A 19749-nucleotide genomic window follows, 5' to 3' on the forward strand; every position below is an offset into this window, starting at 1 on the left:
CGCTGCTGAACGAAACGTTAAACTCAAATCAAATCAAAAAATCAATCTTATAATTTTAATAATGCTCTTCTAAATTTAAGGCAAATGACCTCACGACTTACCACTTGCATATGTCGAAAAACACAGTGGATGATACACTGAAAAAGAAAAGAAAAGATTATTATTATTATTATTATTATTATTATTATTATTATTATTACTATTATTATTATTATTATTATTATTATTATTATTATTATTATTATTATTATTATTATTATTATATAAATGTGTTTTTGGTAAACCAAGTTCCTTAAAAATTTATCATTTATGCCTTCTTTCGAAACGGCAACAGTATCTTTTGCGTTATTTTATATGGTCAGGCAGTTCTAGTTCTGTAGATAATGCTTCTTTATAATAAAAAATACAAAGTAACTCGTTATTTGCTATACAAAAGAAGCTGTTTTCTTTAAAACAAGATATTTTTGAATTACACACTTAGCATGCCAAGAACTACACAGCGAAAAATGAGGTGTTGAAACAACACAAAATGACTACCACTTTAGCACATTACTTATGTGTCAATTCAACACCAAGCTTTTTTTTTTTTTTTTTTGGCTAGCCCAAAGCTAGCCCCACCCAAGGGTTACGCCCTCGACTCGGGAAGAGGTAATTAGGAAAATGGAATATGAACTACTTTTGTTGGGATAAGTGATATCGGTTCAATTATTTATTTATTTATTTATTTATGTGTTAACATTTAATTTTCCTTGGATTTTATTATCTTCTGATCATAAACATTAGCATAGGTAGATATGGAATGATTATGTGGTATGAAAGTAATGAGTACGTGCAATACACATCACAACACATTCAACATCAAGCACATCGTCTTCCGAGCATATCAAAAATACCTCTTTACAGGCTGTGAGTATTTGCATTGATTTTTGTTGTTTGGTATAAGCAAAGCTTTGCGCAATATATTTTGCATTTATGGCAAGTAACTAATAACATTCTACGTTTTCTGTGACCGGTCACAATAATATTGTGGTAAACCTGTGAATCATCTAACAACAGTTACAAAGATAGCAGTGCTTCCATCTGTTTTCTTTATCTGTTATTCTTGTGATGTAGCACGTAAGAACAGAAGATGGCAGAACTATTATCTATGTAACTGTTGTCAAACGATTCACAGGTTTATAGCATTATTGTGACCGATTACAGAAAACATAGAATATTATTTGTTACTTGGTGTAAATGCAAAATATATTTCGCAAAGCTTTGCTTATACCAAAGAATTAAACTCAATGCAAATTCTTTCAGGTAATAACAAGTTATTTCTAATATGCTCGGGAGACGATGTGCTTGGGGCTGAATTAACACACAAGTAACACGCTAAAGTGGTTGTCATTTTATATAGTTTCAACTGTGTAAAACAAGATTGAAAGTTGCTGGCGTAGAAGGCAGCATAGAGCATTATCTCCAAATGACACGAGAAAAATAAAACACGTTAGTGAGTCTGTTGACTGTATTAGTCACATAAAGAGTGAGTGTGTGGTAGTCAAAGAATCCCATAATATGAAAGTATGTAGGGAAGTATCATTCCGGCATACCTGCTTAGCAGGTATGAGACGGGCAAAACAGTGACTGAAATATGCCACGTCAGATTGGTTAGGAACTTGAAAGAAGATAACAGGTAAGTGCGGATGATGAAACTATTTCGATATACTTAAGTATATTGAATTCGTGAAGTTTGCAAAGTATTAGTCCACCAGCGAAGGAGTGCGGGCGGCCGATTTTGGAACTAAAATACAAACAACAGTGTTTCTAACCGGATCACTTGTAATTAATCTATCACAGTTGTTTTTGCCCTGTTCATAATAAACCACTTCACGCATATGTTCAAGTTAAGACAAACACAATTTCAAAAGTTATGGAAGTTATTTTCAGAACATTTTAAGGGACTGAAAAAAAAGTACATACACCCTCCATATTAATATGACAATAACTTGAATATAAACTAACCTCAGTGTTGTACAAAGGAACACTGAGAACTTCGTAGCAGTAGAGTGTAAGGAATTCCTAATTCATCTGTTAACGAAACCTCGAAGTTCATCTTTGTGAATCAAAGTTATACTTTGGCAACTGCGCTTTCATTGTTTAAAGCAAGTTCTATTGTGTAGTTTTGAAATAAGGTGTCTTCGAAATTGCTACCAATTTGGACCATGTGATCGATCGATTGACAGTACCTTCAGTAACAGATTTGCATTGAGATCATTTTCGGATGTGCTGCAAAAGACTGGTGAGAGAGAAACTGATAATCTAACCGCCTCCGAAGGAGATTTGGATCCTTCCCTAATTAAGAAGGTAAATAAAGATAACTTTCTCTGATATCTAACCTGTCATTATTTAGCATGGTTTGGTAATTTAAAAATCCAGTATTTCTACCATATTTTGAAAAAAAAAATATATATTTAAAAGAAATAAACCCAATGTTACATTGAGGCGGTAGGGGAGCGATTAAAATTTAAAGTGGGGAGCCTGACAATTGATTTCTTATAACTCGTGAAATTCAGAAAAAATGAATTTCATATTAAAAAAGAAATACAAAATACATTTTCAGGGTAACTCTTACATTCATTATGTTATTATAAAGTTATGGTACTTTTGAAATTGATTAGAGTGAATAGATATGTATTTAAGTAATAAAACCACTTGCGTAAGTTTTTCAAAATATCAAGTTAGAAGAACGAAGTTTGTCTTCCACTGCTATCTCATTGCTCAAAGATACCGGGGATGAAACAATTGGCCGGAAATCTACGTAGCACATTTTAGTACTTACACTTGAAATAAAAATACAGCTGTTTAAAGACGATTGATTACCTTTGTCTTTGAATTTCATATGTGCACACAGGATTTGTTAAACAAGACCTTACATCTGATATGTTTGAACTATATGCAACTTATGCTCACGGGCTAAACTCAGTCTTCTGAAGTCAATCGACAAATGATTACGTATTACAGACACAAAGACAACACTAGGCTCCCAAGTTTCAAAATTATATTGTGTATGAAAACAGATAATAGAATTAATTCTTTGTCACAAGAGACCTAGGGTCTGAAAGAAATTCAGAGGGAGTTCAAAGGGAATTTCTATACTCATAAATAAAAGTTGTGAATTTATTGTGTATTGAACCAATGATATTTATGCTTACATTACCCATACGCTGATGTTTTATCGATACTTTTATTTCACATTTACCAAAAGGCTGGATTACGATTATAATCCTAAAAGAAAGATACATTGTAATCAGGCTTTACAAGGCAATCCCGAAAGACAAGCTATCCAATCCCGTAGCCCTTTAAAAAATTAAGGAAAATTTCTTCTTCACTTCCTTTTCCCCCAAAGGGTTCACATTAATCGAAACAATAAAATGAAATTTCTTTAGTTTAACGTCCCATGATTATGCTCTTTATGCTAGAGGAGACAGATGATTAATGAAAGTGAAACATTGTAAAATTAATTGTTGGGCTCTCACAGAACCACGTACAACAAAGACACATGCGCTAGCCAATAGACCAACGGAGAGAACTTTCACAGTTCTCGAGTGGAAACGTATCGGAATTCTTTCTTGGCTACAACTCAAGAAAATAATTTAGTTGTCAATCGATAGACCTACATTAAAACAAATACAAGCATCGCGAGCCTTAACTTGATTTAAACTTACAGTTACAAGATATTGCGCAAGTATCTAAGCCACCAACCCATAATTAATATTTTAGTCATTACATCTTATTACTGAGTTTTACAGGTTTCTACTGTTTTATAATGAAATCAAATAAAACGTAATCATTTTTTTATATAATCTGCTTAATACACGGTAGAAACTCACTTGTATGCTATCTTGTTCTTAAATTGTTAATTTCCATGCATATGCCACAATACATCTGTTATCCGCATGCATATGTTATCCACAATACATCTGCATTACTGCATGAATAACCATTACTGCATTCAAAAACAACTATATAATTTATGGAGTTCTTTATTAAGCGAAACAGATTAGGCTACTTATAACATGTAAACTGCAACTTTTGAAAATCGTTGGATACACTGCAGAGTGACGCTCTCCGTTCCCCTGTCCCACCGCGCTTACCTAGAAACTGATGTAAACACTACACTAGCGCCCTCCACGAAAAACCGCACTAATATCCTGGTCAGGTAATACCAACGAACCGATACCAGACAACATTTGAACGTTTTGACAGATGTTCCTCCCTACAATTTCAGCACGGTACAGACATTTGTCTGAATAAAGTTTTAATATACGGTAAAATTAATTCGAACACAAATTCCAATCGATCATATCAGTGGTTGACACAAAGGGAACCGCACCATACGTATGAAAGTCCATTGTATCCAAAGAAGTTAAGGTTGTGTTTTGCTTAGGGTCTGAAAGAAGTAAAAGGAAAAAAGAACTAACTTGTGATATGAATTTGTATAAGTGAATGATAACCAAATTCCAAATTAAGAAAACGGATTTTTTTTTTAAATAACTATTCGAGTTTGACTTTTGTTTCTCTGTAGCGGATTCTGCAATTAAGAAGCTACGTTTACAAGATTCGGTATCTTTGAGTTCTACATTCATAAATCTGAATTGGCTGCCTTGATTAGTTTTCAAACTGGCATTGCCTTGGTTGGTAGTAAGTGCAAGTTATGTTATTCACCATCTCAGAATTGCCATTTTCTTTGCGTAACCATCTTATAACCTGCAAGTTATACTTCTTAATACAGTGGCAATAACTCGAAGCACAAAATAATAGCAAACATTCTAGTTAACGAGATTTTCGAGTACTCAAAGTTCGAGTTATCGAGGTTTTCGAGTACTCAAAGTTCGAGCTATCGAGGTTTTCGAGTACTCAAAGTTCGAGTTATCGAGGTTTTCGAGTACTCAAAATTTGAGCTATCAAGGTGGCCACAACTAAAAAAAAAAAAAACGAGATAAAGAGGTTTTTACTCATAAAAAGTGACTATATAACCTCTATAACTGGAAGTTTCATTCGTTCTACCTTTAGAACTCGAAGTTGTGAAAGTTCCTTACATTAAATAGGATAATATATGCACAAGAGGGGGAGGAGGCTTTCATGTCTAGACATGAGTAAAACCCAATTACAGCACACATTAACAACAAGGACAGGGTTATCAACAATGACAATTACGTAAAAGCATAGAGTTATAGCTTCCAGTTATCGAGATCACATCAAAAGAAATTCGATTTATAGAGGTAAACTTTCACTGTAGAGAGTCACAGATACAAAAGTTCGAGTTACCGAGGCTTTTGAATATGATTATGAAGCCCTCAAAATTCGACTTAACGAGGTTGTAATTTTTAGACGTTCGATTTATAGAGGTTATTTTAACATTGAGTGTTAAGGAGAGTTCAAGGGAATGTGAAAAATTGGAGTTATCAAGAAATTTGAGTTATCTCGGTTGGAGTTATAGAGGTCCAACCGTATATGTTTTACTAATTACTTCAATTCAAACGCAGGTAAGAAAAAGTACCATAAACCAAGAAATAGGTATGAAACCCATTTTTGTTTCGGTATAATATTTCCCTTTAACCTCGTTCTCCGTTCAGCAAATACTGTATTCTAATCTTCAGACAGATCCTATTAGAACCTGATATGCGTTCAGTTTACAAAATTAAAGCTATGAATGGCTATTTTGTGTGAGATGTTAATTAACACGGTAGTAAACTTTCATTATTCACAGAAATACCTCTTTTTTTGCTGTTATGGCAAAATGTTTTAAATAAGGAACTTATGGTTACCGTTTTAAACTTTCTCTTCCTCGAATTTTAACGGGTTATACATACATACATACATATATATATATATATATATATATATATATATATATATATATATATATATATATATATATATATACCACACGTATGTATTGTTTTAAAATGCTCATGTAACATATATTATAGTGATGGACTTTTTTATTGTTCAGTCGTACATGCATTGCAAAACAGGTCACATATGTTTACAAAAGGAGCTCGTCAAGTTGGTGGGGATCATGGCGTCACCTGTTTGGCCTTCAAAAGAACAACGTAAAAGACATATTTTGTTCTCTTGCAAGTGCCAGGGAGTAATCTACACCCCCCAACACCCTCTAACACCCCTCCAAATTTCTTTACACACACCCCTGGATGGAAATGAATACTCCCCCAAATCCAATTGTATCAATCAGTATCATATAGATTATTTATTACATCAAGTTAAAAAGGGTTTAGCGTTTAGGAAAGAAGGCAATATTCTTATTTATTTATTTCACTTCAAAATACGAAGCGACCTCGTTCTCCTGTACGGCTTCGAGAACCACATGAGCTCATTGTTTCGGGCGGTGTTTCGATCGAAACAATTGACAAAACAGACAGCTGATACCTACTCTCCTGGGCTCCGCAGTTGTTTCTGAGATAAGAGATGGATGGACAGATGCAGATGACTGAAATTGGCAACATCTTGAGCGGTCATTCACCTACCTCCTCCTCAATAAGGAAAAATGTGACAATATAGTAATAAGCCTATACCAGATTCAGTTGGTAAGCGCTACTCTGCAACAGGCTCGCAACCAGAGGGGTGCTTGGGAGGGCCGGGCTCTCCCTAAATTTTTCATGTCCCCTCCAGACCTCAATACAAAATGCACAATTTAGATATTTGTAAGAGAATTTTTTAGTGACTTGGCCCCTCCTAACATATTCATGGACCCCAAAGGTCTGTGACTGGTTTCGAGCCTGCTCTGCAAGTGGTGTATCAACTGACCGACGTTAGAAGGTGTAGTCAAAACGTTTTTAGAAATGAAGAGATCGATAGAAGTAAGAATTATATATATTTTTAGACTGATTCTAGTGTTATGCAGGAACGCATTTGGCGCTAGCTTAATTTTTGTAAAGTATATTTTCATTCACGCAAATTCATTGAGCAGAACAGGGTTCATAACGAGTCACTTTTTAAACTAAAATTTACCTTTTTCTCAAGTTGGTCACTAAAAGTTACTTTTTTTTTCAAATTTGTCACTAAAAGTTACTTTTTTGAAAGGTAAAGTGACTTTTTCGTGTGCTTTATGTTTTGCATTGGCAGTTTTCTAAGAAAAATATAATAACAAATGGAAAAAGACAGAAACTTGTTACTCATTACTCTTCTAAAAGCTTCAGTACGTGCTGCCACATGTGAAAGAGTCAGCTTTATTCTCACTTCAGCTTTTATTCTTTCTAAAGCACAGTGGACGGTTGGTGGATGCTTAAGGTGGGGTTGAGAACCTTTCTGTGTCTATTCCTTCTTCTATCATAATACTCTTTTAGTTTTCTCTCGTAATAGTTAACGCTCCGTTCAATGTTATGTGTGGTTCATCATGTTCGTCTTGTGTTATGCTTCTTGTATGTTCTTCTTAAGAGTAGGTGATGAATTTGAATATTTCATGTTTTTGAGAACTCTTAATGCGAAGTTAAATATAATGTCTGGGATGAAGAAATTCGGAAATAGGCCAGAACTGGTTCCACTTACTCAGAAGTTTTTTTTTACATCTGCTAAGTCTGCTTACCGTAACTACAAAGCATACTTTGAAAACCTAAGAAAGGAGGAAGCTCAAAAAGAGGAAGTAAAGAAGAAACAAAACAACAAAGAGAGAGGTGATGGAGAAATTGACAAAGGAAAAAAGGGGCATGATGAGATTTTGGTCACTTTTTCATGTGCTTTTGGCAATTTTTGGTCAATTTTCAACTATTTACAAGAGATCAAACCCCTATGAGCTCTGGGATTATTAAAATTAGGATATATTAAAGAAGACAAAACAGAAAGATACAACATATTTGTAAATTGAATAACTGGATTTCTGGAAAACAACTAAATCAATGAATAATATTCTTATGAAAGATATTCAGAGCCAATAACGTAGCCAGAAAGGGGCAGGAACGGAAATTAAGAGATCAAATAATATTACAACAATTAACGTTAACAACAGGGTTAGAATATTAAAATAATGAAATTGGAACTATGTACAGTATTAATTACTAAACGAATGTGATTTCAGCATGGGACGAGGGAATTTTTTCCAATTAATATTTTGGAAAAAAAAAATCACCCACTAAAACTTGCTAGGGTTGAATAAATTGAAACAAACCAGAATTTTGCAAAATAATTACAATAATTCGTATGTAATCAATTCACATGTAATTACTGGGTAAAATAGTGCAGGTTAATTCCTAATACAGTGAAACCTCTCTTAACGGGCATCTCTCAATAGTGGAGACCTTCCTAAGAGGACAAACTTTCTTATTCTTCCATGCCATAAATATGTATGGTGTGGTGTTATGCGAGAGAACCCTTCCTTTTAGGGACACCTCTCATTTACGAACAAATAATCGGTTCCACCGATGTCCGTTTTGAGAGGTTTCACTGTATTACTTAGTTTAATAATAATAATGAATGCTCAAATGTATGAACTTACTTTATTAAACCTACCACTGCGAAGAGCTGATATTATTATTATTATTATTAATATTATTATTATTATTATTATTATTATTATTATTATTAGTAGTAGTAGTAGTAGTAGTAGTAGTAGTAGTAGTAGTAGTAGTAGTAGTAGTAGTAGTAGTAGCAGTACTAGCAGTATTGCAGTAGTTGCGTAACAAAATATACTGTTTTCTTGTTTGAGTTTGTTTAAAAAATATATCACTATACTGGGAGCACACACCCCCTTTTATTTTGAACACCCCCTCAAGTAAAAATTTCTGGCGTACTTACTGGCAAGTGCTTTCCAAAAAAGTGTTGTGTTATCCAAAAACACATATAGAAAAATATATGTGTCGACACGTCTTATTTCTTTCCTCTTTGTCTCCCCTCTAACACAAAGCTGGTCCAGAGTTGCCTAAACTTTTGCAAAAGGATTTTTTTCAGAAAAAATCCCAATTTTCCTCGAATTCCCCTTTTCAAGTATATGGTATAAACATGCAAATGGTACTGTTTGAAAGCTTGTATTAATTTGAAGAAAATGAGGTACCTGTACGAATCAAAACCCTAGGATAAAGTGATGATGCAATAGCTACTTGACTGAAAGTCTAAAATTTACCTTAAAAACTTCAAAATCCCTAAAGGATTAAATGATTATTTTCTTCCATGAAATCTACGTTTTCATAAGTTATTGCTAACACTATCGATTTTTTTTGTCAAACATTTTTTGTCCAACGTTAATCTAACAGCTCAACAAGCAATTTGTTGGATCTAGAAAACCTATTGTGTTCACTGATTTGCACTTTTTTCCGCTTATCAAATGACCTATTTCCTTTGATCCTTGAATTTCTACAGGATACAGTAATTAAATATTTCGTGTTATGATAGGAAAGCAAAATTAGAACATACTGTTAACTCTCTTCTAAAATTATTTTTTAAAAAACTGAATTTCCTAGGCAAGAAAGCCATGGAAAAAAACTTGTTTTTTAAGCCCTTTTATCTCTAATAACAACATAAACTCACTTTATGAAAGCAAACTTTTCAACCTCTCATGATCTAAGAGTCCTACTTCAATGAGTAAATTACAAGACAAATTCAATGTAAACTCTATCGTTGTCAAAACATAATTGTAAACGTTTTCTCATTTTCGGCAGTATATCTGGCAAAACAGGATACTATACATGAATGAAATTAAACGTTTCCTAATCGGTAGCTAGAGTGCATGCTTTTGGTGCAGAGGTCTCGTGTTTGGTTCCCAGTAGAGAGCATGGAATGCACGACAGAGTCCAAATCTCATTTCAAACTGTAGACATTACCTTATACCGTCTCACTGGTTACAAAGAATTTAAATGCCATAAAATGGATTTGATTTGATTTTCAGCTTAGTGTCCCTTTCAGCAGCAAGGCTACATGAGACGTGGGCCTCCAGCTTAACGTGAGATCCGAACCACATGAGCTCTACGGAAACCGAACCCTAGTTTCTCACGCCAAAGGTGCGTACACTAACCACTTAGCCATGAGGGAGCTCTAGAACAAAATGAAAGTATTACTTGAATGGAGAACTCTGATCTGCTTTTTAACAAATCCCCACCCTTTTACGAATATCAAACAAGGCATCGACTAATTCACGATTTGGTTTGGGCTCTAGGAAAGTCCCTACTTATTACTCCTGTTTTTGAGAAGCTGTCATCGGCAGATCTTATATAGAATGTTGGTTCATATGCTCAATTTAAACGTCAGTAGTTCACAACCCGTAATTCATGCAGGACGCAGCATCCTCGTTACAACATGTAGGTGTGTTCTTGGTTGGCAGGGTGAAAACACTTCAGAACATTGGTTCGCTGCAGATTGGGCATGGAATGAACTCCCCAATTACTTGAATTAAATTCTGTGAATTTTGTTGATTTGAGCTGCTTAAGATTTAAAGGGTACCGGTACATTGTGAAAATCACGAACTGAAACGACATGCATGAGTGGATTGCTGCAGAGTGCCGCACGCGCTGTCTTGCATTTAGCGAAGAAAACAATATTCTATAGATTCATTCCTGTTCTGCCTAAAGGCCTCCAGCACTTTTCCTGCCTAACCCTAGCAGACAGGGAATTTTATGTTAAGAGGGATATTTTAGGAAAATGCGACACCAAAATGCTTGACTTGTAGCGTGTTATTAATTACGAAAAGTAACTGCGATGTTATTTGATTTTATATATATATATATATATATATATATATATATATATATATATATATATATATATATATATATATATATATATATATATATATACTTATGTTAGTATAACATTCTTATGTGTTTTATTGGATTTACAGCATTAAAAGAATGTTATTTCAATAAAGTGAAGAATTACAAATATTAACATTCTAGATGCATGACAGTTGAAGAAATAATACTCATCCTATTATTAGGCTCTGCCTATGTTTCTGTCCCTTGATTTTGTGTGTTTTGCCAGAATTTTTCTTGTATATTGTCCTGCATTCGTAATAATATGTTTAGTAATTCTAACAGATTTTCTAAGAAGAATAACTATATCTTCAAGTTTTATAAATTTTAGACGTTATTCTACATGTCCTCGAAAAATGACTAGGATACACTTCTGTTATTAGCAGTATTATTAACATCTACTGTAGTAAAGCTGATTTTTTTTTTTTAATCCTGCAGGGAAATGGGAAATTGATATGAACATAAAAGCAACTTACTTCGGTCTAATATCAAATATTTTACAAGAAAATTTTATTGTTTTCCAGTAGTTCATCTTCAACATGACAGGGGAACTTGAGACTGCTTGTGAATCCATTCCATTGGAAACCACATCACATGTTTGTCAGTCTGTTCCACGGTATTGCTGACGATGTATTACCGCGAATGAAAGTCATTTTGAGCAAATTCCACAATAAAATATTATCAGTTACGTTCTGTTTATATTTCTGACTACAGATATATTTTATTTTGATTCGAATCACTAAAGTTCAAATAATGCAAATCCCTTAAGGGAATACCTGGTCATGCAATTCAATAGTTTGAAGTGTTGATTGGATACATTTTATTAATATTTACGTAATTCTTATTCTAATGTGATCTCTTATTATTTACCGAATTAAGACATCCTCATTTTAATCATTTATGGTATCTCTAAATGGAAACGTTTTCTACTTAATTAAAGCCTTTTAATTTCTAAATGTTGGTTTAACGAAACTATATTAATGCAAAGAAAAGAATGACAGGACACTCAGTGGCGATAGTGGGAGCATCTAATGAGCAAATGAAAGCTAAAACAATATGTTAAATACAAAAGGAGTCATAATGCAGAATTGCCAACAATACTATAATTTACGGTGATACAGGCTAATTTAAGCCTTAACGCTAGGATACGATAATGGCATTGGGGTAGTAGGTGAATATACAATAATTTTAGAACGTACACTTTCTTGCGGTTTTTCAAAGTGCAAATAAAAAGTAGATGTAAATTCAGAGCCATAGCTACGGGGAGGGGGGCGAGCGCTGCGGTCGCCCCGGGCGCTGACACCAAGGGGGTACCGAACGAGCAAGAAGAAAGAAAATATGTCGGAAAAGAGTAAACGATGAGATGCCCAGTAAAAGAATTGGCGCCCTATTAAATCAACATTGTCGATTTGCAAAGAAATACATTTGTTAAAAATTTTCTTGCTCGCTTCGCTCACAACCGAATTAAGAGTCACAACAAGTTTTTACTTACAGTATTATTTAAAGTTATTAAATACGATTTGTTAATGACGATGTCATACAAAAGATGTCGCTCAATGGCTTATAGTGTACGCAGGAGCGTTTTCAAAATTGGAAACGGTCAAAGTCTGAAATACAAGTTCGGCGTTGTGATGGTGATGAGTTTGCTTAGTTAATTATGCTTTTCTACCCAATCGGATTAATCAGAACGATGAGAATAAAGGTACGTATGAAAATGACAAGAGTGAACACGCAAGCTGCTGGTTGCGCTGGAATATTACAAATGAAGGCAAACAAAGGAAATAATAACATTTTCGAAATCATAGAGTAGGGGCTAAAAGAATCAGAACTTAACCCAACCAATTCCGTCTTTTTCAAAGACTAATCTTTACCAGTATTTTTTTTTTTTTTATTTCATTGACATGAAATGCTTCCAATTTGAAGGAATTTATTAGGATCATTTTTCCATCAATTAGTTGTATCGCCAAGATATGTTTTCTGTGCACACGTATCAGTTGTGCTCTGTTTTATCTATCTACTGAATTTCCGTTATATTTCACAAAATATTCTTTTTACCGTAAAAGAGCTAACTAACTCTAGGCCTATGGAACCCGGAGGTTCAATGTCACTTTCATAAAACCTCTACAACGACTTTTGTCCTTATCAACTGAATCCAGTTTCCACTTTGCATTCCTATTTCTGCGAGATCTATCTTAATATTGTCCTTCCATCTGCGTCTAGGACTTCCCAATGGACGTTTTCCGATTGGATGTCCAGTCAAAACTTCGACAACATTCCTACTTTCTTTCATTCTCGTTACATGACCTTCCTAGATTTGATAACTCTAACAATGTTTGGTAAAGGGTATAAATTATGCAGTTCCTTGTTATGAAGTTTCCGCCATTCAAGATTGCCGTTCCTCTTAGGTCCGAATATTCGTTCCAGGATTTTATTCTCAAATACTCTATGCGTGTTTGTGTTCTTTCCTTAACGTAAGCGACTATGTTTCGCAACAATACAGAACAACAGGCATGATTATTGTTCTATATATTTTGATCTTCAAATTCCTCGACAGAATTCGCGACGACAAAAGATTTTGAACTGAATAATAACACGAATTCCTTTCTTTTAGTCAACATTTAATTTCTTCGTAGATACGATTTTGGTTTGTTAATATTAATCCTAGATACCTGAAAGTATCAACTTTATAGAAAATATTATTTGATACTTTAATCCATCCAAAATTTGCAGTATTACTACCCCAGCTAACTTCTATGTATTTAGTTCTTTCTGCATTTACTTTTAAACCTGCAAGCATTTAAATAATGTCTACATTTATTGCTATTGTTCTCCTATTACCTATCAGACATCATCAGCATACACCACAACCTGGTGAATACCACTCGGCTTTAGGCCCTGGTTGCTATCTTTGATTTTCCTTATAGCGTACTCAGGAATATATTTGAATAATAATGTTGACAACGCATCTTCTTGTTTCAGGCCATTCTTGACGAGGAAGCTCGTGGACAAGAATTTTATTACTCGGACTTTACTTTGGGACTTGTTTAAACATATCTTAATTAATCTGACTAGCTTTTTCGGTATTCCAAATTCTGCAAGAATGTTGTATAATATTTATGTCCTAATAAAATGGCAAGTCTTTCTAATTGATGTACCGTGGTATTGTATGAACATTTCTTTTCGAGTATTTGTCGAAAAGTAAATATCTTGTCCATAGTTGATTGACATCGTGTAAATCCACACTGATAATCTCCAATACTTTTATCCGCGTATGAGATTAATCTTGTTAATAAAGTGTTTGAGAGGATTTTATAGGATGTTGACACAAAAGGAATGCCTCGATAAATATTACAATCCGCTTTGTCGCCTTTTTTGTGAATTAGAACAATGATTCATTCTTTCCAGTCTTGTGGGAATTCCTCCTTGTTCCAGATAAGGAGAATGAGTGTGTATCTTGTTCCACAATTTCCCAGTCTAGCTAAAATTAAGTCATCCGGAATTTCTCTACACCCAGAAAGGTTTCTTTAATTTCTTTATAACAGTTTCTACTTCTGTTCGGCCAGGCTCTGAAATTTATGGTTCTGCTGTGCACTTCCTTTTCCCCATGAACATTAGTTTTTGACTACGTGTTAAGCAAATCGTCAAAGAAATCTTTCCATCTATTCAAGATGCTATCTGTATCAATAAGAATTGTTCCGACGTCTCTCTTTAATGTATACGCACTAGGTTGATACCATTTCTTAAATTCGTTGACGCCCTTAAACATGTCTCGAATTTCTTTTTTCTTTTACGGTTATCTTCAAGTTCATTAATTTAAGCTTTCAAAAAATCCCGTTTCTTTTCTAAACATTTTGGAAGTTTCTCGTCTGATGTCAACGAAATTTAGTGTAGTTATATCGTTCAGAGTTTCTAGCCAACGCAGTTTCGCTTATTTTTTCTTCCCCATTAGCTTGGTGCATTCCTGGTCAAACCATGGCTTGATCATACGTATTTACGCTTGCTCCTATTTTTCTCTTGCTAAAATTTAATGGTATCAGTAATGGTACCTTTTAATTTGAACCCAAGTATCGTCAACATTAGTGCTCTCAAAACCTTCTAAAAACTAGAATCTATTTCACTTCATTCCGATATTTTCCCCTCGCTTGGGCCTCCTCATTTGTTTTTTTTTTTTTTTTTTTTTTTTTAACTAAATATCTCCGTTTCTAGATGTTGAATATTCTCTTTATTGAACCATAATCTCTCTTTGAACGAGCAAACATTAATTATGCTAGACTGTATTTTTCTATCTACTAAAATCTGATCAATTTGATTGTGTGTTCTTCCATCTGGCGATATTCATGTGAATTTATGAAAATCGCGATGTGGAAATATTGTACTCACGATAAAATTTTTGGATGTTCTAAAGTTCACAAAACTAAAACCGTTGTCATTACTTTCCTTATGCAGACTTTCTTTCCCCATAACCGGTTTGAAAACATCCTGTCGCCCTACTTTTGCATTGAAATCCTCTAATAGAATTTTCATATGATATTCCTGGACTTGGTCGAATACCCGTGATACTTCTTAAAAACTGTCTTTTATATCGTCATCCTTATGGTCTGCTGGGGCATGTACATTTAAAACAATATTATACCACCGACCCTTAAGAATAATGAAAGAAAGTCTATCATTAACAAATTCAACCCGTTTAATTGCTGATATTAAAAGAATCGAAATTAAAATTCTATTTATGTGGTCAAATACAGAATAAAATTACAAAAAACTTACAATTATTACTGGAAATTAATGCTGCCACCCATTTCAAACATTTTAAAAGCACATAGTTTCTAATGTATTGAAATTGCATTTGTTATCGATAGTATAAAACGTTACAAATAGTTGTACGGTAAATTTTCATAACTGATTTCCAAGTGGATCTGTATATCAACCAAAGGTAGTTTTGTCAAGTTTAACAAAAAGTCCAAAATACGCCTCTTGGAAACAACTCTTATTTGTAAAAGAATAAATAATGATCGCTTTTGGCTGTTGCAATGGTCTGTCCAAGAAGCTTGTTAAAAACTCAGCATAACAACAAAAGTTGCTTCTCCTATATCCAAAAAGGAAGGAAAAGCTTGGTGTGTGAGTGTAGGGGGCGCCGAATTCTACTTTGCCCCGGGCGCCGAAATCTCTAGCTACGGCTCTGTGTGCATTAAATAATTATAAAACAAATACACTTGAGTTTTTTAAAAATAATAATCATTCTAGCTAAAATAAACCAATAACAATTTGAGAATTGGCAAATGGCAACACTGCATCTATATTCAATTACGTTTACGAGGGGGCAGAAATATTGTTGTTGTTCAGAGCAGGGGTAAAAGTGAGGCAGAACACGGAGGAATGTAGTTGCCCTACTTCCAAAAAATATCTGTGACGTTCCTCTACTTCCTAAAATTACAATGGGCAAAGATAGGCACGGGTTATGGCGTGACGATCCACCTTTTCAGATCCACTAATACCCCTGGTTCAGAGTGGTGTTAATAAGGATAAAAATGGTCAGGACAGTGACGCGAATTTGCAGTTTGAAACCGAAGATTACTAGGTAAGTTTATTATATATTAGTGCTATTATTAGTAATATTGTTCTTGTTCTGCAATTATAACCTACATAAAGAATATGAGATAATTTTAAGGTGGATCACTAGGTGTTCTCGGTATTATGCTAAATGCTGCTTGAATAGTGCAGCATTGCCAGATAGTGTCGAGTGTTTACTGATGCCAGATAATAAAGGGAGTACCAATGGAATTCTGCTTAGATACTTACTGGAGAAATTATTTTTCTATCCTTACCGCGATTCCTCTTCTTGAACTGTAACGCTAGAATCCAGGAATTTTCTTATTTTGACTACTACAGTAAACGTACAAATTTGGCAACAACGCATTATGGCGTTCTGCGCAAATTTCACCTCAAAATCTATTTCCTTAAATGTAAATTAATATTTAGATAAAACATGAAACATAACACGAAAAACGGTCAAACAATATATCTATTTCGTAATAAGATCGTTACTTTAAAATACTTTACACATTCAAATAAACATTTCATAAAATTGAGGACTTCTAGTAAGATCTAACAGCAAGTGCTATCTTGTGTGCTCATTGTAAAACGAATCAAATATTTTCTTTTATTTGTTACATTTTTCGATATCAAGAGACACAACAAAATGAATCGGTGTCTTGTGCTGTAGTTGAAACAATACTCTGACTTATAATACAATATTTATAATATGTAACGTTCCATTGCGCAGTAGTTAAGGAAATGAGCTAAAATATGTATTGACTTCCGGGTGGTGTTCTCTGAGATTGGCAACTGTGCGTACAAGTAATAGAAAATTACAAATGAATAAAGTATTTAACTGTATAAATTATATTTTTTGTTATGTCATTAATACATTTGTTAAATACATATTCATACTAGCACAAATGTCCAATTTCGTTCAGGGAGAATAATGTTTATGCACAATATTTAAAAGTAAAGAACTGAATAGAATAAATTACGACAAGCAACGTCTTCGGCGTTTCCCCAGCCAAAAGTAAATATCTGAGTAAAATAAATAGCCACGAGCAATGCCTTCGGAGTTACTCCTCTCAATTTCCCGGCCAGCTGACATGCACATGCTTGACTGACCTTTGGGTTTAAATGCCATTTAGGGTGTCACTAATCAGCTTAGTGACATTGCAAACTATGGATTAGATACTAATCACGGTTATTTTGGACATTTTATTTTCATCTCTTTTCATCCCCATTGCTAATGAGGTTGAAATTCTATGCAGTTCAGCGACCCCGAAAACTATAGATTCGACAGTAATATCGGTCGTTTTCGATTTTTACATGCCACTCCTTCCTCAAAGTAACACTACAGTTTCTTACCCCCCAGTATTTTTTTTTATTTTTATTTTTCCAGATTGAAAGTCACATAACAGTAGATATAACTAGTTTTAAAAAATAAGGTTATATACGGAGTTTCATGTTCCTAAAATGAGGATTTCGTAATTTCACCTCTTCCGCTTTGAAGCATACAATAAATTGGTTACACTTTACACTGTTTCAGAATTAGGTACCAGAGATCACATGTTGCACCAAAATTATAATAGGTTACTTGTTTACAAACTCGTAATTTTTCAAAAACGAAAACTCAACTAACTTTTAATATTTTACAATAAGATTAAACAATTTTTCTAGTTGATTTTGAGGTAATTGTTTTCCTTAAAATTTCTTATATTACAAATTGAAACAAAAAGATATAAATTTAAAAATATGTTATAATGAAACCAGTTATTAAAGTAAGAGTCTTGGAGCGTCCTCTAGGTTTGTCCATTACTTTTAGTCTCGAACGATGATAGAAATAAAGTCTTGTGATCATGGAAAATTAGAATTCAATACTTCAAAGTATTATAAACATTTCTTGACTTCTATATGCTCAAAATGTGGTTTTCTTTTATTCCGTTCACCTGTTCGTTTCTTTGTACTGTACAATATAAGTATATGCAGAATATGTCCAATACATCGAAAAGAAAGGGGTTTGAGTTTTACTTCCCACAAAACAAAGGGGTTTGTTTCACAGTTCCATTGCCAAGGGCCTCAGAAGGTACACGTTGACCACTAGGTATAACAGGAAGTACTTGTCAAACCGTATCTAGAGGTACTGTTATTTGGTCCTATAGTATATAATGTTGTCTATACAGTTTTGAGTACATCTTTATACATCATAATGATTTCATTTGGAACCTTTTGGTAGCAGTGTTCACATGGTGAAGAATAATCTGTGACTAGTTTCACCTTGTGCCTAAAGTTTCCTTGAAACAAATTGCATGTAAGCTCTTGAAAGATTCTATAGACCATATACGTTAAATGCAGTTGCATACTGATCTTATTCCTATGTTGATTTCATTCCTAAAACGTCTCAGTTTCTTTAAATCACAAATTACCCTTTTTACCTTTTCTGGCCTTTTTAACCAACTTCCTGAGGCTTTAGGGCCAAAATAACAATACCTCTAGATAGGGCTTGTGACGATTACTTCCTATTACATCTATTGGTCAACGTCTACCTTCTGGGACCCTTGGCAATTGAACTGTGAATAAACCCTTTTAAACTAAGATTTTTATTGAATTTTGCAGGGTTTTTAAAATTTCTTCTCAGGGATAAAAATAGTTTCGTGAAGGTGGAAACAGAAAAAAAAAAACCGAACATTTTGTCGAAAACTACTCCAATGATTGTTTCTTAATATTTCATAAATAAATGCATCATGGATATTCTATAATTTGCACCATTCCTTTCTCACAGAAAAATCTTGACAGGATAGTGATGCTGAATTTTAAGGACACGTTTCTTCCAAAAAGCGGAACGAGACACGTATTTTGTTCACATTTCAAATGTAAATATTCTATTACCAAACAGATGATATGACATGAGTCGTTCCCCTATGAAAAATCCAGATGGAGTAGTTTACTGATGGTGAGTATGGTTACTTACAAGAAAAGTTGAATTTGTCTCTTTCCGGAAAGGTGTCACTAAAGTAGAGTGTGGTGAGTTAGTTCAAATAATTTTCTCACGAATAGCTTAGGCGATTTTGTTGATACTTCATAAATAAACATTAATTTTTGACTCAAAATTTCAGAAAGCAATTATTATATTTGCAAAATGAGTTCTGCTGGGATGAATTTACCAAGCACAGTACCAGTGAATCTTTTCATATTCGATAAGTAAATATCTCATTAACAAACCTAAAAGTGACTTTATTACATCTGCTGATTAGTGTGTTTACTATAAATCAAAACTGGTTTAATTTTTTGTTACTAGAAGTTTAACTTGTGGTCGATTGTTCTTGAGTTTACGTCTACCAGGCAAGCATGGTCTCCTGGGTTCGATTTCTTTGGAGGCGCAACGATCCTAGAGGAAGGAAAGGGAGTCAATGCCTTTGGGAGCTTGTCCTCTTCCCTGACTGTCTCCGGAGACATGTTGTAATGTAGATCA

General features: G+C 33.9%; 1 protein-coding gene across 1 annotated transcript in view; it reads right to left on the reverse strand.

Moving 5' to 3' along the window:
- LOC145685589 (uncharacterized) overlaps positions 1-19749 on the reverse strand; it is a 108004-nt gene that overhangs the window by 18740 nt on the left and 69515 nt on the right. The window contains exon 5 of the mRNA XM_081757976.1: positions 102-137. Coding sequence (XP_081614102.1) covers positions 102-137 — 36 coding nt within the window. The remainder of the gene's footprint in view (positions 1-101; positions 138-19749) is intronic.

Source organism: Thermobia domestica, chromosome 5 (genome assembly GCF_964235325.1).
Source record: "Thermobia domestica chromosome 5, izTheDome1.hap1.1, whole genome shotgun sequence".
NCBI classification, from domain to species: domain Eukaryota; kingdom Metazoa; phylum Arthropoda; class Insecta; order Zygentoma; family Lepismatidae; genus Thermobia; species Thermobia domestica.